The 21,883-nt window shown below is 62.1% G+C and overlaps 1 protein-coding gene across 1 annotated transcript in view; it reads left to right on the top strand.

Moving 5' to 3' along the window:
• Positions 1–21,883, top strand: part of ADGRD1 (adhesion G protein-coupled receptor D1) — a gene marked incomplete at its 5' end in the record, with an annotated part of 110,733 nt that overhangs the window by 62,739 nt on the left and 26,111 nt on the right. Inside the window, 2 exons of the mRNA XM_032595353.1 lie at positions 4,897–4,970; positions 9,443–9,566. Of these exons, the coding sequence (XP_032451244.1) occupies positions 4,897–4,970; positions 9,443–9,566 (198 nt within the window). The remainder of the gene's footprint in view (positions 1–4,896; positions 4,971–9,442; positions 9,567–21,883) is intronic.

The raw sequence follows: 21,883 nt of genomic DNA on the forward strand, positions 1-21,883 counted from the left end.
GGGCCGCCCTGCCTGAGCATTCTGGGACCCCTGACATCTCTGTGTCTGTGGTTAGCCAGAGGGCGGGGGCAAGTTGAACCCTGAAGCCCGGGCCGGGAAGGTGCCTCGATTCTGTGTGAAGCAGACCGGAAGCAAGTGTGCGTGGCAGCTTCAGACTCGTGAAACAGCAGTAAGCACACGTGGCGTCTGGGCCCAACGGCCCTAAGCTTGTGGCTCAACACGAGATCTTCCTTTATAAAGACAAGCATCTTTGCAGCTCATGCATGTGAGACGGGTGGAGGCTTCCGGAAACGCCCCCAAAGCCCACTGCCGACAAAAATGGACTCACAGCCGCCCTCCCTCCTCGCTCCTGCCTCCTCTCGGCCCCTCTGGTTTGCTCCGCCGGCTGGCCGTGTTGGCGCCTTTTCCGCTGAGAACCTCAGGACTAGGTGTCACCTGGGTGCGGGGGTGACTTGAAAACACGTTGGGCTGTTTTGAGGGGACTGTTCTAATTGCAGACCCCGTGTGACTTCCCAGATTTTTCCTCTGTTTTGGCCCCGAACATCCCAGCAATTCCCGTGCCTGTTTCCCTCCGCTGCCGAGCCGGCTGACGGGCGGACTGTGAGCTGGAACCCGACGGTCCCGGGTCCTCAGGCTGTTCCTCTGGAGTCGGGGGGTTAACGGGACAGGGTGTGGGAAGCCACGGAGGATCGCGGTTGAGAATTCAGACCCCCCTGGAGGGTCCCAGAGTCCCAGGGGGCAGTGGAAAGACCGAGAAACTTGTGTTCCGGGGTTGTGCGAGCCCCACGTGCCTGTGGCCCCTGGTCCCCAGGGCTCAGTGGGCATCTCTGACCCCATTCCCCAGTGGCCGTGGTGCTGACCTCCCAGCCGCACTCAGCTGCAGGTGGACAGAAGAGGCAGGTGGGGACGCTGGGCTGTCACCTGCAGGTAAAACGAGCTCATGCCAGCACCACACGGGCATCTGCGTCGTGCGGTTGGGACGGGTCCTTCCACAGGACAGACCCGACTTCGCCACCTCCGACTCAAAGGGTCGCAGGACAAGGAGGTTTGGGCAGCATTTGGGCAGGGGAGGAGGGCGGGTGCCTGTGTCAGGGCCTTGGGGGTGACCTTGGATGACCTGATTGTCACCTCGAATAGGGTGCCTGTGGTCCACACGCGCCTGGGGCGAAGGGGACGTTGTTGTGCATGTGAGCGCAGCACGCAGGCACGTCCTCAGTGCCCCCCACCGCCTACCTCTCCCAGGAGCCAGGAGGGACAGCCCTGTCCACAGACGGCGAGCCCCTGCTCCGCTGGGTCGCAGGCCTCTCCACCCTGACCTCTTGTCCTCCGACCTGTTTCTGGAGGTGTTTCCTCAGTCGTCTCCTCCATGGGGCCCCTGCTACCGGTGCCGGGGTCCGTGTGGGTGTCTGCCAGGAGGGGCTGCGTCCGCCCTGCTCCCCTGCCTACAATTCTCGAAGACAAGGAACATCGGCCAACACCAGGATTTTGAGGCTGATTAAGGGGTTTCTTCATCACCTCTCCCCTCCAAAATTAACTTCGTTTTTCTTGCTTTTGTCAAAGATGGGACACCCCAGCCGTCTGGAGCCCTGGACCCTGGCTTGTCGGGAGACGAGCTGGGTTGGGGACGAGGGTGGCCGGCTGAGAGGACTGCTCCCCACCATCCGCCGAGGTCCCTGTGCACTGTTCCCTGAGCTGGGAGTGTGGCCTTTGACTCCTTCTGTGGCTTTCCTGAGGGTCAGAATTAAGGACCGTGGTGCCTTCTGTGTATTTGCTGGGAGTAGCGACAGGCAGGTGTCTCTCCCCCTGCTGTGTAGGAAAACTATATACTTGGACGCGAAGCAAACAGATTTCCAAGCAAGGGACGTTCATGAGTTGTTATCTCGTAGATTTGTCTGCGCCTGAGATGCGTCTTCCGGAAGCAGACACCCTTCTGCACTGTGATTATGGTCGGTAGGCAGTGGATACTCGATTAATCCCATTTTCTTCTCCCCAAATGGTTGAGTTTTCCGAGAAAGTCTCAGGCCCCACAGGAGACGCTCCTAGGGCCCATGTGACACCTACGTGAGTTTGGGGACATCAGGTGGCGTAAAGCAGGGCCAGCTTCCTGCTGGAAGGCCCGCTCTCTGCAGAACGCAGCCCCTCGGCGTCGGGGCACAAGAGGCGTGCAGATGAGGGTGCTGCCCCTCGCCCCGGTGAGCACACCCTGTTTCCTGGTCCCGTCACTCGCGAGGCTGCGGGGCGTCGGCGCCTCCCACGTTTCTCCAGGAAATGGGGCCGTGACACAGATGATTCACCTTCCTGTCTCTGGCAGCGCTGCTCCCCATGTGTTCACCAATCACGCTCCTGGGAACATTCTAGGCCTCCGTTCTTGGAGACGTGCTGAGGGCCTCCGTTCCAGCGGTTGCAGACTCCAGACATGAGGAGGCGGTCTGCTGTTCTTGGCGCAGGATGGCGCGGGGAGGAGCCTCGGATGCCAGGGCGGGAGTTTCCCGACTTGGGGTGTGACCTGGACCCCAGGCCCCGGGGAGCACCGTCTGCGCCTCCGCTCTTCTGACCACACGCGCGCTGGGCTTGCCGCGGTCGGGGCTGATTTTTAAATCCCCTCGAATTCGGGTCTGGAGTCAGAGCGTCGGGACTGGGAGAGGCCCTTTTGGCCAGAAGTGAGAGCGAGCCGGCTCCACGCTGCAGGCGGTGGGGGAGGGCATCGCGTCTCCCTCGGGCCTCAGCGCCCCCCGACGCGTGCGCCTGGCCGCGGGCTGCCTGCAGCCCTCGCTGGCACCCGCCAGCCTTTGCGGCACACGAGAACACATACACGCACCTGCCCGTGCACAGTGACGCCTCTGCCCGGGGCCAAGGGCACCCCAGCGATTCTAGGTGGGGCCGCCACCCGGTCCTGATTGGACTTTGCACTTCGTGGGTTTGTGTGTCGCAGTTCCCCTGCTCACAACCTTCCGTGTCCCCAAGCGGCTGCAGGATGAGACTTTGCACGTCTGAACACGATGTTCACAGTGGCTGGGACACTGAGGCGGTGGGGGGAGGGGACAAGTGGCTCTCAAATTAATGGGCGTCACCCCAAGGTCTTGTGAAAACCCCACCCCCTGTTTCCGACTGCCGGGGGGGGGGGGGCTGGGATGGGCCATGCCAGGCTCCTGGGTGATGCCTTTGAAGAGCGCCCTCTGCGGTGAGTGTGGGAAGGGGCACCGGCAGGTGGCCCAGGTGGCGCGAGGTCAGGGGTCTTGGGTGGAATGTGGAAACAGAGTAAGAATAAATGGAGGTTTGGCCTTTTTAGCTCTTCCCTGGACTCCCTTGGCTCTGCCGTTGCGTGGCTTGGCCCCTCCGCTTTCTCTTAGGGTTTGGTCAGCTCAACTCATTTCCCTGGTACCGGCCCCTCTGCCCTGACGCGGCAGGTGCTCGGAGAGAGGATGGCCTGTTGGTTTCCGATGCAGCCCAGCGCAGTGGACCGGGCTGTGGCTGGACACCCCCTCGGGCACTCCTGCCCGTGTGGCAGTGCCGACCCCGGGGGGCAGCAGGCATCCCTGCCCTGGGGGGCCTCCCTGTCGTGGAGGAACACAGGTGACGCACAGGCAGTAACCAGGCACGTTTCCAGTGGTGTTGAATGCCGTGTAAAAGGTGAACTGGGAAAGGGACGGTGGTGGGGGCGTCTCTAGGCGGTGAAGGTGTGAGCAGTTGGAGGAACCGGCCACGGTCCTGGGCAGGAGGGGTCTACGGAATTTCCAGGCACAGACAACAAGGCGTTAAGATAATGCTAGTACTAGAGGGAAACAAAAGGAGTGAAGATTCCGTTTTGCCAAGATATCAGTAATAAACGGCAACACGTAACTGTGTTGTGCGCTCGGGGACCATCAGCCATGGTTCTGGCACGCAGCCGATGACAGATGACCCTTTGGTTTTTGCGGTGGGTCCAGAGGGCACCCGTCAGGGCTGCTGCAGGCACATCTTGGCACCAGGAAAGAGGAACTTAGGTCCCGTCTGGAGCCGGATGGCGAGGGAGCCGCCCTGTCGCTCACCTCTCCCGCAGCAGGCTGGCTCCCGCGCTGGTTCCCACGCTGGCTCCCACACCAGCCCACACGGCCCCTCGACCAGGCGGGGTCTCATGAGCAGCGCTGGTGGATGAGACGATGGGGTGAGTGGCGGGCGACCATGTGAGAGGTACCGACTGGGACTCTGTGAGACACCGCGAGTCCGGAGCGGCCCTGGCTTCGTGCCGCGCTCCTGCTTCCGGAGCTTCCCGGTGACGGTTCTGGGCGGACCCCCCGCGATCCGTTTTGGGCAGAGCCGCTGCGGCCAAGTGCCCCAGCTGGCATCCAGGAGAGGTCCAGGGCTGGAATTTTCTCTCTTGGGGGAGAACAAGAGCCCCAGGTTGATCTGGTCTGCTCATTCCTCTGTCTTCATTCAACCAGCCCGTGGTAAGAGCCAGCTGGCCAGCAGGGCACAGGACAGACTTCCTGGTGGGGAAGACAGCACGCAAACAAATGAGTGAATATGTAATCTGCTGAGGAAGGGGTGGACAGCACAGGGGTTGGTACCGTTTCGACTGGGCAGGAAAGTCCCTCTGGGGTGACCAGGTGGCACAGACCTGCGGGAGACCATGTATCGTCGGCGGGGGGGAGAGCACTCTCAAGGGAGGACACGGCAAGTACAAAGGCCCTGGGGCGGGGCCCTGGCTTCTGGGCTGGTGTGAGCGAAGGAGAGGACGGGGTGTGAGGTGGCCGATGCCATGGCCTCTGTGACCATGACGGGGTTGAGCTGGAGGGTGGGTGGTCTCTTGTGGCACCAACCCAAGGTCTCCCGTGGGCTGGGGCGCAGTGCTCAGCTCAGTGCTAGGAGCCTGGCTTTTCCAGCGGCCTCATGAAGATATCCATCTTTTCGTTTCAGTCCCGCCGGCAGCGCAGCGAGGCCACCAACAGCAGCAACCAGGTCTTCCTGTATTGTGCCTTCCTGGACTTCAGGTACTGCCTGGGGCCACGGCAAGGACTGGAGGGGGGTGCGGGGGGGGGGGAGCGGGAAGGGAGGGGGAGGGTGTAGGAGAAAGCAGGGAGGGGAGCATCGGGTGGGCAGGGGGGAGGAACGTGGTGTTGGGAGAGCAGGGGTGGGGGGAGCACAGGGGAGGGGAGGGGGAGGGGAGGGGTGTGAGATTGGCGGGAGAGTGGAAGAGGAGAGCGAGGGGGGGGACCGCCGGGGGAGGGGAGCAGGTGCGGGTGGGCGCACCGCGTCCAGGTTATGGTCCGGGTCACCCTTCTGGAGGCAACACGGTAGCGTTGTCTGTAAATGCTGGAAACGCCTCGGGACGCAGGGCAAGACAAGAAGGAGGCACTGGTGCAGGTGTTCTCGGGGACCACGTGGGACTTAGCAGGGCTCCGCCCCTGAAAGCCCAGGCAGCCAGTGCAGCCAGGGCGCCACCGCGGCGTGAGAAGGGTCCGTCGCCCTCGGCTGTGCCGCACTGGCCGGTGGGGGGGGGGGGGGGAGGCTGGGCGGGGGGGCGCTGGGCAAGCAGCTCTTCCCCGGCTGGCGTGCAGGCCTCCCAGGCCTTCACGGCCCGCACTGGGGTGCACTGTCGCACCTCAGCCCTGCTGGAGCTCGGTGAGCTGGAGCGCAGGCCAGGGGCGCCCTTCTCTGTGCCTGCGTGGGTGTCCCGGGATCCACCGTCACGGACGATGTCGAAGAACGCCTGTCCCCTCCTGCCCTGCCCTCGATCCCCACACCGCCGGCGTGGTGTGGGCGTCCGCCGTCCCCGTCCCCACGTGTTCTTTGTCAGCCGGAAGTGCACGTGCAGAAACGGCCACACCTCTGTCACACGGCTCTTGAGTTTTCACAGACGAGTGACCGTGGGGGTCAGGATGCAGAACGGGCCCAGCCCCTGCCCCATCCGTGTGTCCCCTTGTCACTCGTCCCCGGACTCCAGCTCCTGCAGCCGCCGATTTGTCTTCCACCAACACGGTTCTGCGTCCGCGAGAACGCCGCGGGGACGGAACCGCTGTGTGCGTAGCCCGTGGAGTCCGGCTTCCTTCCGTTAGCATGAGGACACCCGCGTCGTCGTGTGTGTGAACAGCCCCCTGTGGTCATTTCCTGCCGGGCGGCCCCTCCCCGGCTCCCTCCTGTCCGAGGGCCGCTTCTGGGCAGCGTGAGTGAAGCTGCACGCTGGCCTGCTTCGCGTCCCGGGGAGGAAGCCCGCTTGCCCGGGTGCCTTGTTCGTTCACAGGTCGTCGAGTGTCATCTGCTAGCCGTGTCGAGGACTTCTGTGTCCGTGTTCGTGGGGGAAATTGGTCCGTAGTCTCCTTTTCTCGTCAAGCCTTTGGGTTTGGTAGCAGGGTGACCGTACCATTGTAAAGGGTTCGTTCCGGACAGTGTAGGTCGAACTGGTCTTGTTCCTTCTGCAGCATTTGATCGAATTCACCACGGGGCCGTCTGAGCCTTAGTTCTTGTTGTTGGCAGGCTTCGAAGCACGCGTCACGCGTCTCTAGTTGGCACAGAACCATTCGGGCCACGTGTCCTCTGTGTTTTGGCAGCTACTTTTTTGAAGAACGTGTCCGGACCATGTTTAAAGTGCGTGCACGGAGTAGTTCGCGGTGTCCCCTCGCAGCCTGAGTGCACGTCAGGCGGTCTGTGTCCTTGTCCCCTCGCTGCTTCCTCTGCTGGCGCCTGCCATCTGCAGCTACCCGCGCCTTCTCGCCCGCTCGCACGAGAGGTTTATCGGTCCTACGGATCATTCTCAAAGGCACCGCCGTTGGTTTGCAGTGTTCTCCCCTCTTGCATTTTTATTCTCGATTTTGTTGACGTGGTCTCTTCTCATCCTCTTGCCGTGGGATTCGTTTGCCCTTTACTGTCTAACTTCCGGGAGTGTGGGCTTCGGTCATTGGTTGAGGCCTCGACTCTTCCCTGACGCAAATGTTTCGTGCTGTGAATTTTCCTGTGAGCGCGGAGTTGGCTGTGTCCATGGTGTTGGCACGTTGCTCTTTTTCATTAGGCGAAACATGTTTTCTAACCTTTCTTGTGACTTCTTCTTCAAGCCACATGTTGCTTTGAAGTGTGTTGTTTGGTCCAGCTGCTTGGGGATTTTCCAGAGATCTTTCTGCTGTTGATTTCTAATTGATTTTTTTTTTTTTTTTATGATCTGAAAACATTCTTTTTTTTTTTTTTTTTTTTTTTTAACTTCAGTCCTTTTAAATTTGTAGAACTTGCTTCATGACCCAGCATGTGGTCAGTGTTGGCGGATGCCCCTTGTTTCCTTTACGAGCGTCTGTTCCTGACGGGTGCTGTTCTGGTCACACACTCTCCACTGCAGACACGTCAGATTAGTGACCTTCCGGAGCCACTGGAAATAAGAACACAACAATTACATGTTTTCCTTCACGCCTGTCTGTTTTCACGCTGTTCTGACTCTGTGCGCGGATGGAAGTTTCTGTCTGGCGTCGTATCCCTCGAACTCCGTACGTAGCGCGAGTCTGCTGCTACTTCCTGTTAGTCTCCAAATGTGTTTGTTCCATTTTACCTACGAAGGATGTTCACCCTGCGCTGAGAATGCTGGTCACTTCTTTCTAGACGTTAGGAAGTGATATAGGCATGATATCAGCACGTTATTCCAAGCAGGCTTCCCTGGGGACCTTCTTACCTTCCTGACCCCTCCTGTTCCCTCACGGCAGCCGCGATGCTGAGACTCAGGAGTGTGTTTTCTCCGTGACTGGTGCAAGAGTTAAACGTATGCTCAAAGGAAATCCGTGGTCTCGTTCCAATCCATGTTCCGTGTCCCATCCCACCACAGTTTGGGCTGTGGTCTGCCCACATCGCTCTTAACTGCCGTGTGGGATCTTGTTACATTTGTCCCACGTTTTAGCCATGCGTGCCAGTGAGTGGGCGTTTTGTGCGTAGACCCCGGCGTCCCAGGTCACAGGGTCGTGCAGGTTCTTGGTGTCGCTGGGCCTGGCGCCCGAGGCAGGTCCTTCGTGCGTGGCTGGGGAGCCCGCCTTTCTGTGGGTGTCACTCGAGGGAGGAGGTGCTGTGTAGGGCTCGGCTGCCCTGGCCGATGCAGGTGTCCTCACGCCTTTGTGGCTCCATCTGGGAGGATGTGACTCCCATGGTTTTTAGATCCCAGTGCTGTTCTGTGTACAGAGAGGCGCACCGTCCATCCCCGTGACCCTGCTCATGTGGCCCAGCGTCTGCTGGTTCCAGGCCAGCCTCTCAGGGGAGCGTGGCATCTGCGTGCTTCGTAGAGGGACAGAGGAGCCACATGGAGCCCAGCTTTCGGCCTGGCTGGCTGTCCTCGAGGTCCCGGGAGCATCAGGCTACGAGGCAGGGCCTTAGGGCCTCCGACTGACAGTGCTCTCTGGCCTCTGCTGGGCGCCCCACCTCCGTGTGGAGAGTGGACTGTGCATCCCAGAAAGTGCCTCTGAAGCCGCTGTCCCCACCCGGAGATGCCCCCGTGACCCTTTCCTGCCCCACCCGGACTACGTTTGTGTGGGGTGGCAGTGAAAATGCCACCAGGGCATGCTTCCCTAAGGGACGTGGGCCCCCCTGGGGTGGCCTCGTTTCTCATCTGCTCCATCCACGGCTGACAGTGCCACTAAAACTGAATGTAAAACAAAGAGAAACTCCCACCTGCTACTTTGTTCATCTTTAGGAAAGCTTTCCCCAAGGACCCCACCTTTGGCTGAAGCAAAGATCTGTCTTTGCCCATGAGTCAAAGTTGTCATTTTGGGAGGAACCATGGAAACATCATCTTGAGAGTTAAAAAGTACAAAGAGATGTACCGAAGAAAATCGTCATCACTGATATCGTCACCATAAGAAGGAATAATCACGGTTTGCTTGCAGTCACTTTAAGAAGGGTTACAAGTCCCAGGTCAATACATTCATCTCTAAAAAAGTAAAAATGTTGTGAAAAAACCAACATCCCTTTGGTTGCTGTGTCTCATCCTCTCTCGGGAGGTCACCAGTCTGGGATGTTCTCAATAATTCACGTGTGAGTTAGGCCCACGTTCACGGAGAACATACGATCTCTTCTGCTTCACGCTCCGCGTGCCCCGACTGCACCTCGTGCACGCGATGCGTTAGGGCTCGTGTTTTACCCACATTGATACACGTCCCTGACCGACGTGCTGCATTTTGTCACTCTGTGTGAGCCACACACTTTGCTCACCCAGCGCCCCATGGCGGCCACGGGGCTGCTTTAATGTTCTGTGGCGTCACTCGGCGAGGACCCCTGGGTGTGTCCTCTGGGCTCACGTGTGTCCCCTCGGAGCTCTCTGCAGGTGGGACTGCCAGGTCCGGGACGAGCACATCTTGTTTTTCTGGGCCGTGGGCCAGGGGCCTCGGGAGTGTGTCGGCCGGGAGGTTCCTTGCCCTCCTGTCCCTCGTTCCTGTGCCGCCCGGCCAGCACCGGCACGTCCACTCCCTCAGCAGGCTGCCCCTCTCTCCTGTGTCCCCAGCTCCGGAGAAGGGGTCTGGTCCAACCAGGGCTGCGTGCTCGCGGAAGGGAACCTCAGCTACTCCGTCTGCCGCTGCACTCACCTCACCAACTTCGCCATCCTGATGCAGGTGGTCCCGCTGGAGGTAAGAGCCAGGCGCCCGGGTGCCCGGACCCGAGCAAGCGCCCTTCCTACCCCAGGCCGCGGGCGGCTGGGGCGAGTTACCTGCCAGAGTCTCGGGCGGGGGGTTTCCGCCACAGCGGGGTGGACGGCAGCCTCCACTCGTCAGGGAGACCCTGTGATGAGGGACATTTGGGAAGCTCTACTTCTCTGGCAAACAGAACAAAAGAAGGAAACAAAGCTTTGCTGCAAGCTTCCTAAGGCAGCACCTGTGCAGACCCCAGGTCCTTCTGGAAGACCTGTGTGCAGGTGGGAGGACAGGTGTGCCAGCATTCTCTGCCTTCGGTCACCGGGCTGAGAAGCCTGTGCTGTGGGAGAGTCGGGGTGTGTCCAGCGCAGCACGGGGACGTCCTCGGCTGTAACCAGGGCGCACGAGCGTCCAGAGAAGGTGTCAGGTGGTGACACACAGGTGCACATATGCACTGTGTCCTCTGAGCGTTTCTGCCCTGGGATAAGAGGGGGCTGCGGGCGGAGCGCTGGACTGTTTCCAGACCTGACTTCCAGCTCCAGGGTTAGCAGGTGCTGTGGTGGGGAAGGGGACATCCAGAACCTTCTGCTGTCCTCCTCTCTCACTGGAGACATGACCTTCCCTGGAGACTCAGGTCAAGGGTGGAGGAAGGCCCTCCTGGTTGGGTTTCTCTGCTTCAGAATATTTAATCTTTATCTCCTGCCAGACCGCACAGTCGGCCCTAGGAGCTAGACGTTCATGTTATTGGTTTAAGGCATGCAACGTTTAGAAGACAAAAAAAGTGCTCTTTAAAAATGCAGCTGCCTCAGGATAGGCTCTTCTGAACTATTATCAGTCCCTGACTCCTGTGTGTGAATGACTTCATTGGCTTCCAGACCCCAAAGGAGACTGAATTTCTGTGTGCGGGCAGGAGGATGGGGAGGAGACAGGGATCGGTCCTCAGGCCCTTGGAAAACCAGGCACCTGTACAGACACGTTTTGTTTATCCCAGACTGTGTTTTGGAAATTGAAAACTCTGACTTACAGCTTTGACTTTCTGGCTCCTCTTGAAGAGTCAGCGGGTTGGGTGATGCTGGGCCGAGCAGAGGCTCCCTCCTCCTGCACAGCCGTGCACCGTCCCTGCTCGGCACGCGGCAACCCCCCCCCCCCCCCCCCCCCGCTCATCGGGGCAGGTGCCCGGAGCCCCCAGGCCCCTGTGCCGTGCCTGGAGAGTGAACTGGGGCCTGGAGGGCCCACTCCGCTATCGGGGCCCGCTGCGCCCAGTGCCACGACCGGCACATCCGGTCCACGGGGCACTGGTGGGAACCTGATGCGCGCAGGACTGTGGAAGTCTCGTTTGGCCTGGCGTGACTCCTCGCAACCCCGGGTCGCCACCTAAAGACTGGTTCCTCGTCCGTGACCACTGCACGTGCACCTGCCCTGGGGGTTTGGCTGTAAACTAGAGAAACGGTGTGAGTTCGCTCTTGAGGGGTTTGTGTGCTAGTGAGAAAGACAAGTAAGGAAGTGACGTGGATGACGCGTGTGGGGGTGGGAAGGCCTTTTGATCGTGTGGTCAGGAGGGGCCGGGGGAGAAGAATGCCCCAGGCCGCGGCACAGCGAGTGCAGACGCAGCAGGCGGGAGGGGGCTCGGGGTGCAGGAGGGGGCTCGGGGGGCTCTGGGCGGAGGTGACGAGCACGGGAAGGGCTCCTGCCTTTGCAGGACGTGCCATGGATCTTGTGTCCGGACTGTGAGTTGCTTATAGAGGCTCCAGAGGGGAGTCCCTCAGGCACACGTGGAAGGGGACTGGCGACTGCTTTCAGGTGTCCTTCAGAACATTCAGAGCTTTGCTGGGCGATGCTGTCACGGGCTTGTGTGTGCCTGGTGCCCCGCGCGGTATATCTGCGTTCAGGCAGGTGTGACCCCCAGGCCGTCCCAGTGGGAGTGACGTGTGGGCAGCAGCCGCCCCTCAGGTGCTGGGCACCCCCTTCCCTTCTGGTCCCTGTCCCCCGGGCCCTCTGTCACCCCCTGGCCCCTGGGGCTCTCTCTCACCCGCTTTCTCTCCCATCCCCCAATCTCTGCCCTGTGCTGCCTGAGTCAGGGCATGGACTCTGGCTCTGCCCCATCAGCAGCCGGGAGGTAAGGGAGGTGGGCCGGGGCCAGTGAGGTGGGGCCAGTGAGGTGGGGTGGAATGGAAAGTTCCAGAACTCCCTGAAGTGCAGAGGGGGCCTCAGCTCCCTGGGCTGCAGGAGGCACCCTGGGACACTCCACCCTTCCCGGTGTCCTGTGCCCACAAACACCCCTCACCAGGGGGCAGGCTGCGGGAGCCGTGCCTGCATTTCTCCCTGGGGGACGTGCCCTTCTCCTCTCCTGTCTTACCAGGGCCTCAGCCTGCGTGGCTCTGCCGTGTCCCTGTGGGTCCCACGTGGAAGTCAGTGACCCGCCTTAGCTGTTCCGGAGGGGGGAGGCCCCAGGCTGCCACCCGCAGAACGTTTGTGTCTGTAGGGCGGGGAAGGTCCCAGGGTGCTGTGGCCAGGTCCCCTCATTTATAAGTGGAGACAGTGAGGCCCAGGCAGGGGGCTGGGCTGAGCTCACTCATTCATCCAACAAGAAATTACTGGATTCGAGGTGACGACCCCAGGCCTTCAAGGCATAGCTCTGGGCCTGGGGAACACAGCCCTGGGACTGTCACGGTGCTTGCGATCTTGAGTGGGGACGCAGACGCTCCACACTTGAAAGCGCGCTCTGTCCTGTGGTGACGAGGACGACGTGGAAACCACGTGGGGTTGGGGAGGGTGCTGTTTGGAAGAGGGCAGCCCGCAGGGCCTCCCTGAGAAGCTGGTGCGGGTGGGCGGCCTCAGGGAGGAGGGCACGGCCGCAGGAGCCTGCGGGGACGGAGGAGGTACGAGGCTTGTGCACAGAGGCAGGGCTGGGTGGCTCTCGGGACAGGTGCCAGGCTCAAAGCCAGAGCTGCAGACTCAAGTGTTGGGGGCAGAGAGGTGACCGAAGTCAGGGAAGATGGGAGTGGGGAGCAGGCCGTGAGCGAGCGCTGGTGTGGACGGGACAGGTGCCCGGCGGGCACCCCGGCCGCAGCCTGCTCTCTGTCTCCAGGGGAGCTGCCGTCCTCCCGTCACAGGTGAGGGCCTCGGGGACTTGCCCAAGGTGACTGGGGCACGATCCTGAAGCCGGGGCCCTGCCCCCTGGAAAGGCCGCTGGCGGACAGGCGGGCGCAGGCCGGAAGCCGGCTCTGGGATGTTGGTGGGACAGGAAGTCAGCCAGTCCAGTCAGCTAGAAAAGCCAGTCACAGAGCATTTGTGATACAAATCTGTCACCGCTCAATGTAGGTGACACCAGATTTGGACAGTCTGTGGGTGTCTTCGTGGAAGCAAATCGTATCTACTCATTGCCGGGAAAGGTTGATTTGAAAATGATTCATAATTATCCGTGCTAAAAATGAACATTCTCAGGAACGTTAAAACATAAAGGCAGTTATCACACTAGGTGCCAAATCTGTGGCAGCTAATTTAGTAAGAACAGCGGGACTGGCTTTCTTCCGTCTTCCTGAGCCCCTCCCGGGCTGGGTCTTGGTCCAGGGTCTCTCCTGGGAGCTCACCACCTTCCCTCTGCGTGTCTCCCTGGGCCGCACCCCTCCCGCGAACCCCCCTCCACGTGGCGCCTGGGGCAGCGGGGCCGGGACCCCGAGGGATGTTCCAGGCCTCGCTCTGCTCGCTCTTCTCCGTGGGGCCCCCGCCTGTCCGTCAGCAGGACCCCGGTGGGGGCACCACGGCGAGCGGGAAGCAGGCCCGGATGCCCTCCCACTGATTGCTGATTGTGCAGAGTCAACGTCCTAGACACCCCGGCACGGTCCCCGGGTGGCTGGTTTGCGGGGATCCTTCTGGCCCAGAGCACTGGTCACCCTGGCTGTGGCTGGCTTTGGTGGCTGTCACTCCGTCGGACCTTACGTTCTTCTATTAGGAATCATTTAGTTAATATGATAGCCGATACACGTGTGTGTTCTCGACGATCAGGCGGCAAAAAGGAAGGCAGTGTCACCCCATCTGTCTCCTGGTCTCCTGATGCTGCTCCTGCAAAGCCACACCTGTTCCAGCGTCTCCCCTCCTCCCGGAAATGTTCCCCTCTCCCCCCGCGTGTGTGCACCCCACACGGGCTCAGGGCCGTCTCTCCCGCGGGCAGTGTGTCCCCACGTGCGCCCACACGTCCGCTTCGTCCTTGCCGCACCTGCTGCACATCAGGAGCCCGGGCTCGGAGGGCACTCGGCCGGTCACCTGCTGATGGGCTCCAAGCTGGCTTCCCGTCCTTGGTTCTTCCCTGCAGCCCAGCAGTGCACCGTCCGTACACTCTTCTCTAGGATGACTTCCCGGCAGGGGGACCTGGGGGCACTTACGCTGCTCTCGGGGGATCCTGTACCAGTTTATACCTCCTCCGACGGCGGACAAGAATGGGTGACTTTGTTGTAAACGTGAATCCCGAAAACTCAGCCCCAGCACTTCCCGAGCTAAGTACACTTCAGACGGGGCTGGGGAATAGCCCCACCTGTAGATCTGGGGCCACGTTCATCATGAGTCGTGACGCCAGGCACCTCCCAAAAGTCACTTTCGCCGAGAATCCCAAGAAATTAGATTTCTTTTTTTTTTTTTACTATTGGATAAAATTATCTTCAGGTTAATTTTGGAACAGTAGTTTCCGCGAATAGCCAAGAAAATTAAGGACAAGAACAGGAGAGACTTTGCACGGCACAGTGGACCCCTGTGAAGCCTAGTGGCCAAAATAACTTGGTGTCGACATAAGCCCACGAAAGCAGATACACGGAACAGACCCCAGAACAGACCGAGAATCTCAGTACACCTGTGAGAATCTATGTCGTAGAATTCAAAGAATGAGGAAGTAAGATAACACGTAAAGTCAGAGCATTCACAGCCTCGTCTGTAGTGGAGAGAACAGAATAACAGAAGTGTTGACCTAATGCCAAGGAGCGCACAGGTCCCGATACCTCTACGCCAAGGAGGACGGCCCACCTCCGCTCCTCTGTCAGCAGGACAAGGACTCCACCAAGGACGGACGTGCGGCTGTGAGAGTGAGTTGGAGGGACCGGCTGGCCTGGAGGGACTTCCACGGCATCGTTATGTGCAAAGGGCAGGGTGCAGAGTAGCGCCCAAATGTCTCCTCTTTATAAAGTCGTGTGAGGTCCCCGTGCACGCGCTCAGCGACGTGAAGTGATGTCTCGCTGTGTGATCGGAAGAAAGGTACAGAAGTGCCTTCTGGGCTGTCAGGGTTGGGAGACGCTGGACCGCAGTCCCGGCCCGTGTGCTAAGCCCCCGTGCGTGCATCTGTGAGGAATTAGGGAACGTGATTGAATAAGAAAATCAGCAGCCGGAAGAGGCCGTAGGCAAGGCCCGCTCGTGGGTGCGGGGCTTCCCTCCTCCTGACACCCAGTGGCTTGGTTGGAGCCTGGTGTGGGGCAGAGGCCGCGTGGTGTGAGCGGCATGTGGAAGAATGGGTCCGTTCCGCGGGAGAGGAGCTTAGGGAGACCGGGAAGCCGTGTCCCCCGACGCCAAGTGTGGCCGCATCAATAGTAAGCCTGACTCGTGCTGCCATAACGGCTTGGGCACACGGACCTGTTCGCCGTGTTCAAGGGCAGGTAGACGGGCGCCGGACTGGTCACCTTTCGGGACCGGCCAGCAGAGGCACCGGGGACGGGGGGAGCCGGGCCCTGCCGTGGTGGGTGCCGCGTGGCTGGCCCAGCCAGGACCCGGGAAGGGGTGGGGCCGCAGTAGCCGGCTCAGAGATGAATCCCTAGGAAGGGGAATCGGAACTGGCAGGATTTGGCGGAGGAGGAGGGGCTGACGTGGGGACCAGCCAGTCCCTCCTGTTTCCAGGCCCCCCACCCGAGGTGCACGTTCCGGGGGGACAGTCTGGTTGTCTGCACGGTGATGGGCGGCCCCACCGAGGCTGCCCCCCGTGGCAGGGTAGTGGTGGGCACAGTCCCTGAGCTGACGGATGCCCAGAGGCCCCCTTGCCCACCCCTTGGCTCCTCCAGTGGGTCAGCTGTCCCGGAGCTGCGGATGGGGGGTCGTCGCAGTGAAGGAGCAGATCTGAGGCGGAGCCGCAAACCCCAGCCCCGGTCTGGCGGCCGGCCGGTGGGCCTGCCTCCTTTAGCCCGTTGTCAGTATTTCGAGAGTCCGAGAAATTATCTGAAATTTTTGATTTTGGTTTTCTTCAAAAAGCAAAAAGTCTGTGCGCCCGGAGCTTCCTGACGAGCCGCTGCTGCCCCTCCCCGGCTCCGCTTTGCCGCCCTCCCCGTGCCTGGGGCTCAACCTCTCTGCTCCTCCTCGCGGTTCGCGCGGCTCTTCTGCTTCCCGAAAGACAGCAAAGCCTCTCTCACGCTTTCCTGGGAGAGGAAGTGACATATGCACTAAACGGGGTTTTGGAAAAAAGCGGAAGGTAAAGGTATTTCTTTTTGGAAGGACAGTTGCACTTGGTTACGATGTACGCAAGCTCCCAGGTGGCCTCGCGAATTTGCACGAAAAGCCTCTCGGGAGCCGTCGGGGTCTGTGGTCTGTGACTCAGAGGAACCCGTGTCCCGAAGCAAACTCCAGGCTTTTCTGGGCATTTCTAAATCTGGCCGCAGGGTGGGGAAGGAAGGGCACCGCTGGGGCACACCACGCCGCCTGAGACGGGAGCTGCAGGGCGTGTGTGCGTGCGCACGGGTGAGGGTGTGTACATGTGCGTGCGTGTGGGCTGGTGCATGTGTGTGTGTGCACGTGTGCGGGCGGGCGAGTGTGTGTGTGCGTGTGTGGGTGTGCAGGGGTCTCATCTCCCCAGCACTGCGTCCCTCAGGCTCTCCGCACTCGGGCCCCACGGTTACAGGACCCGTGCTTGGCGGCCACCCTCCAGATGCAGCTACCTGAAGCCACTCGAGGGCTCTGGCCTGGCCGCCAGGGAGGACGCGGGTGGCTGTAGCGTGAGGACCTAACGACACGGCCGCACTGGGGCTAATACGCATGCTCTCGGAGCTGTACTCGTGGTCCCGATGGGCGCTCAGACGTGTGGGCGGAGGTGGGCACGGTTCACCATCGGGAAGCCGGCCCCTTCGTCGGGCGGTCCCCGTGTGCGCATGTCACTTACCCGTGGGAGCACTTCCTGTTGTGTGGCTCTGCCCCCCTCGCCGGGGTGCGGTCAGCAGGGGCCCCGCTCTGGCTCCCGGTCAGCCAGCTCGGCCCGCGGCCAGTGCCTGCTCCGAGCCTCGGCCTCCCCGTCTGTGACGTGGGTTCCTCTCTCCGTGGAGCTGTGCCGGGGATCGTGCCCAGCCCTGAGCACTGAGTTCTGAGCACCCGGCCCCAAGAACTGAGCCCCAAGCATCAGCCTAACTGAGGTGACAGTGACTTCCAAGGGAGTGTGAGGGTGCCCCGGGGTGACCAGGTGGCTGAGGAGCCTGGAGGCGTCCTGGGGGAGCAGGAGTGGGCTGTGTGCGGCTGGCGTCAGCACGGAGCCTCCCCGTTCTTCACTCTTTTGAGGGATGGCCCTGGGGGACCCTGGGGGATGCTGGGGGACCTGTCTCCCTATTGATGGCCCTCCCCGCACCCCCCAGGCCCCTGGCTCTCTCTCCCCTGCCCCTCCCCTGCCCCCTCCCACCCCTTCCCACCCTCCCCTGCCCCTCCCACCCCTTCCCACCCTCCCCTGCCCCCTCCCACCCCTTCCCACCCTCCCCTGCTCCCTCCCACCCCTTCCCACCCTCCCCTGCTCCCTCCCACCCCTTCCCACCCTCCCCTGCCCCTCCCACCCCTTCCCACCCTCCCCTGCCCCTCCCACCCCTTCCCACCCTCCCCTGCCCCCTCCCACCCCTTCCCACCCTCCCCTGCCCCCTCCCACCCCTTCCCACCCTCCCCTGCCCCCTCCCACCCCTCCCCCCCCCCCCCTGCCCCTCCCACCCCTTCCCACCCTCCCCTGCCCCCTCCCACCCCTTCCCCCCCTCCCCTGCCCCCTCCCACCCCTTCCCACCCTCCCCTGCCCCCTCCCACCCCTTCCCACCCTCCCCTGCCCCTCCCACCCCTTCCCACCCTCCCCTGCTCCCTCCCACCCCTTCCCACCGTCCTCTGCTCCCTTCTGTCTCCTGCCTGCCAGTCTCCCTCCTCGGCTCCCCACTCTGGTGGCCTTGCTGCCTCTCTGGGGCCAGCATGTTGCCTGCAGCCCCATCCCTCCCCCCAGGACCCCTGTCACGCAAGGAGGCCCCCACGCTCACCCGGGATATGTGGAAGCAGGCGCCAGAGGCGGGAAGGAACCCAAGGGAGAAGGACCGTGCTGTGGAGGCGGCAGCTGGCTGGGTGCTGCCGGGAGCCGGCCCTTGTGCCAGCCAGGCCTGCAGTCCTGGCCACGGGCCTCACTGGAGTCAGGCCCCTCCTGCCACATTTCATTCTCCTCCCTCCTCCCGCCAGACCCAGGTTGCTACCGTTAGAGGAAGGAATCGCTTCCTTTACCGGAGACGCCTCTGGAAGAGGCCTCTGCTCGGGTGCCGCGTGGGGGCTGGAGCTGCCCCACAGAGGGAGGCCGACAGTGGCCTCGGGACCCTTGTGCTCCTCAGGCTAAGGCCGAGGGCAGTGGCCGGGAGCGGGGACGCAGGGTGACGAGCCAGGGGGAGCAGCGGCGCCCCTGTCCAGGAGGGTCTGACGTGAGGGACCCGGAGGCCAAGGGCTCGGTGCGGTCAGGCGGTCGGCTCCGGGCCGCCAGGCTGAGCTGAGGGCCGGAGCTGTGCTGCTGTGGTGGGGGAGCCCGGACACGTCCACCGCTTCTCGTCAGAGGCGTCCTGACTCTGCACCGTCGGGGGAGCCGAGGCGGAGAGGGGCCGCCCGGGAGCCAGGGGCCCTGCAGGAGCCTGAGGCCTCTTCCTAGGCCTGTGACGGAGAGCCGGGACAGGAGAGCACGGATGCTTCGTGTCGTAAAGGTGAAACACGGGCCGGGAGGATGCCACGGTGCAGAGAGCAGAGGGTGAGCACGAGGCTGGCCCCTCTCCCCGCGGGAGGCACGAGCGTGTGGCCCTCTGTTCTTGCCGCGGAGGGGAGCTCGCTCTGCACACCTTGGAGGCTGTGCCTCGGTGTGCCGACCCGCCTCACGGGTCTTGACCGTGGCAGGATTGCCCCCGGTCTCCCCCGGCCTCCGTGGGTAGACGTTCAGGCGTCCACAGCCCTTGGCCTCTGCCGACGTTACTGACTGTTCGCGGATGCGTCCCTACAGTGGATCCCCGAATCCAGCTGTGTGCAGATGTATATCGGCACAGGTGCTCGAAGCTACCGTTGGTGGGGCCCGCTCCAGCCCACCTCCTGCAGGGAGGGTCTGGTGGCTGCTGGGCTGGGTCCCCGTCTCCCCGGGCACACGCCTCCCCCGACAGAATGTACAGGCTTTGCAGCAATGTTGAAGCCGCCCCCCCCCCCCCCCCCCCCCCCGCCACGTATAAAACTGGTGATCACACAGTTTCTGTCAGCGTCTTAGGGGCCGGCAGCCTCCCAGCCCGACTGTCAGCCTCAGGGGCAGGGGTCCTTTAATGAGGGAGGTAGCTTGAGGAAGGCAAGTCACAAGTGTTTTTAAAGACACAGGAGCCCCCTCTCTGTGCACGGGGGTGGGGGTGTGTGTGGGGAGATGCCACTGGGTTCGCGCCCGAGGAATCCCCGATCCGGCCCCCGGCACTGCCCCTCAGCCAGCCAAGGAGCTCATTTCTGCTGTCCTCAGGGCTGCGGGCTTGAACCCGCAGGCTGGACTCTGCAGGGGATGCCGGCTGGCGTGCAGCCGGCACAGGTACAGCTGGCGAAGCCCCGGGACCGTCACCAAACACGGCCGCCCCTGGAGCCACGTGCTCGTACTGGGCCCAGGCTGAACGAAGGTGTGTGGCTCAGCGGGGGGCCGGAGGCTCCTGGGAGCTGGATTCTGGCAGCCGGGAGACAGGACGTTGGGGCAGAGCTGGGGCGGGCCGTGGAGGCGGAGGAAACCGCGCGGGTCAGGAGCCGTGAGGGGCCCCGGGGAGGGGCTGCCGGTTCCCCATTTGTCCTCGGCCCCGCTCGGCCTCGGTTCCCTTGACAACTGGCTTCCCCCCGGGTGCAGCCGAAGGGAGACGGGCACACTGCGGTCTGCCAGGTGCGCCCGGCCTCGCTGGGCCCCTTCCGCGGGCAGGTCTGCTATGGCGTCCGCCGGGCTCTGCTCCTGTCCCCTCCTCCCCTTGACCTTCCTGCCCCCCCGGCGTCGGGGCTGTGGCTGTCCTCCGGGGTGCCTCGCCGTCATTGCTCTGCTTTTCTGGGGTTCCCCACCCCCTTGGGACCCACTTCCCACGCCGAAGCCCGTCTACCAAATCCCGGGAGGGCCCTGCTCTCCTGTCTGGACCCTCCCGATGGAGCAACCAGGTGGTGAGCCGGAGATGCAGGGCGAGGGAGGGAATGTGGGTCTCATCTGGGGCAGCGGCCGGGGCGGTGTCCTGCCCGGGGGAGACCTGACCGAGGGGGCCTGGATGCAGTGGGGGGCGGGGAGGAGCTGGAGGGAGGAGAAGGTGGAGGCTCTGGAAACTGAGAGAGGACGGGCTCGGCTCGGGTTAGCAGGGGAACCAGCAGCACTGGGCGATGGGCGGCCTCTGAGGGCGGGGGAGGGGCCCCAGGGACCCTCAGATCGGAGGGGGGCAGGGGGGGTGAGAGCTGCCACCCCTCACTGCGCTCTCCAGGCGCCTGCGCCGTGGCCCCGGTTTGTTTCCATCGGGCCTCATCCAAGCTCGGAACGACCGACCTTAGTCATTCACTCGTGCCTTTGTCTGCTTCCCCGCTGCGCGTGAGCTCCGTGCTGGGCACACAGTGGTGCTTAATGCGTGCCTGTTGCACCCGGAGGCACAGGCCCACCGCCTCTCACTAGCTGTGCCCTTTCCCCTGCTGCCCTCCCGCTGGGCTGCCATCAGGACTCCCCGTGCGCACCCAGCAGGCGCCCAGTTGGGCAGGTGGGGGTGTGGGGCCAGGGCTGGACTCTGTTTATCAGAAGCTCCAGGCTGAGCGGCCGGCAGAAAACAGGCGGGTTTCGGTGCGTGTGGCCGACGGGCCGCGGCACGCACACCGGAAGCTTCTGCGCTGCGCCGCGAACCGGCCCACACTAGAGCCCCGGAGCCCCCCCAGTCGGCAAGTGGAGGGGCACGTTCCTGCTGTGTCCACAAGATGCGTATGCAGGCTGACGTAGGTTAAGGAAGTCTTTCGTGGGGGGCCGGTGAGGGGGGTGAGGCTTGAGACTTTCTCCCACCCCCAGCCTTCAGCAGACGCCTCTGGACGCCAGTGTTCTCAGAGCTCTGGGTCGTGACACAGCAAGAGATCCATTAACGGGAGCTCACCAGCTCTCTGGCAGAAAGATCTAGGTGGCAGTGGGGCGGGGAAGAGCTGGGGCCCCGCGGTGTGGAGATTCGTGCGGACTTGGCTCGGGGCCAGAAGGGGGAGAGGGCGTCACAGAGCCAGGCACTGTGGTCACCCTTCACTTGCTCATATTTCCGTGGTTGTTTAAATTCATTTCCATGTGGCAGGTGCCACAGAGGTGGCCCTTAGTTCCTGCGAAGAGCTGAGAGTCCGGGATGTCCGTAAACTCTGGAATCTGATGCTCGTCCACATCTCCAGGCAGAGCTAGTTGTGACGGTGACAGTGACACTTTCTTTTCTTTTTTTTTTTTTTTTTGGAAGTTTATTTATTTTGAGAGAGACAGAGAAGAGGAGGGGCAGAGAGAGGGAGGGAGGGAGGGAGAGAGAGAGAGAGAGAGAGAGAGAGAGAGAGAATCCCAAGCAGGCTCCACGCTGTCAGCACAGACCCTGAAGCAGGACTTGAACTCACGAACCGTGAGATCGTGACCTGAACCGAGACGGAGTCAGACGCTTAACCGACTGAGCCACCCAGGTGCCCCTAATGGTGACAGTGAGACTTCAGCTGCCTGTGACAGCAAGAAAGGGGACCTTCCCTGTTCAGTATTAGTGTTACGTATTCGGTTTTATTCCCAGCTTCTGGAAATTAGCGCCTTCTCCTCTGTAAGAGCACGTCCAGAACCATCTCTGCAGGTGTCGGGAGTCGCCCCCCCACCCCCGAGAGTTGGAGAAGCGACGAGTTAAACGTAGCTAAATATTTTGGGTGGACCCGCAGGATTTCTCAGAAGACTTGCACTGCTCATATCCACCTGAGTCGTTGTGGGGACAGAGAATGCGGTTTCCCTAACCGTGTCTGACACCGGAGACGTCACTCCACAGGGGATTTGCTAACCACATGTTGCGGGAACGAGGGTCTGAGGCCGTGTGGCACGGGCAGTTGGCTCTGTTCGCCCCCCT

This window comes from Lynx canadensis, chromosome D3, assembly GCF_007474595.2.
Source record: "Lynx canadensis isolate LIC74 chromosome D3, mLynCan4.pri.v2, whole genome shotgun sequence".
NCBI classification, from domain to species: Eukaryota; Metazoa; Chordata; class Mammalia; order Carnivora; family Felidae; genus Lynx; species Lynx canadensis.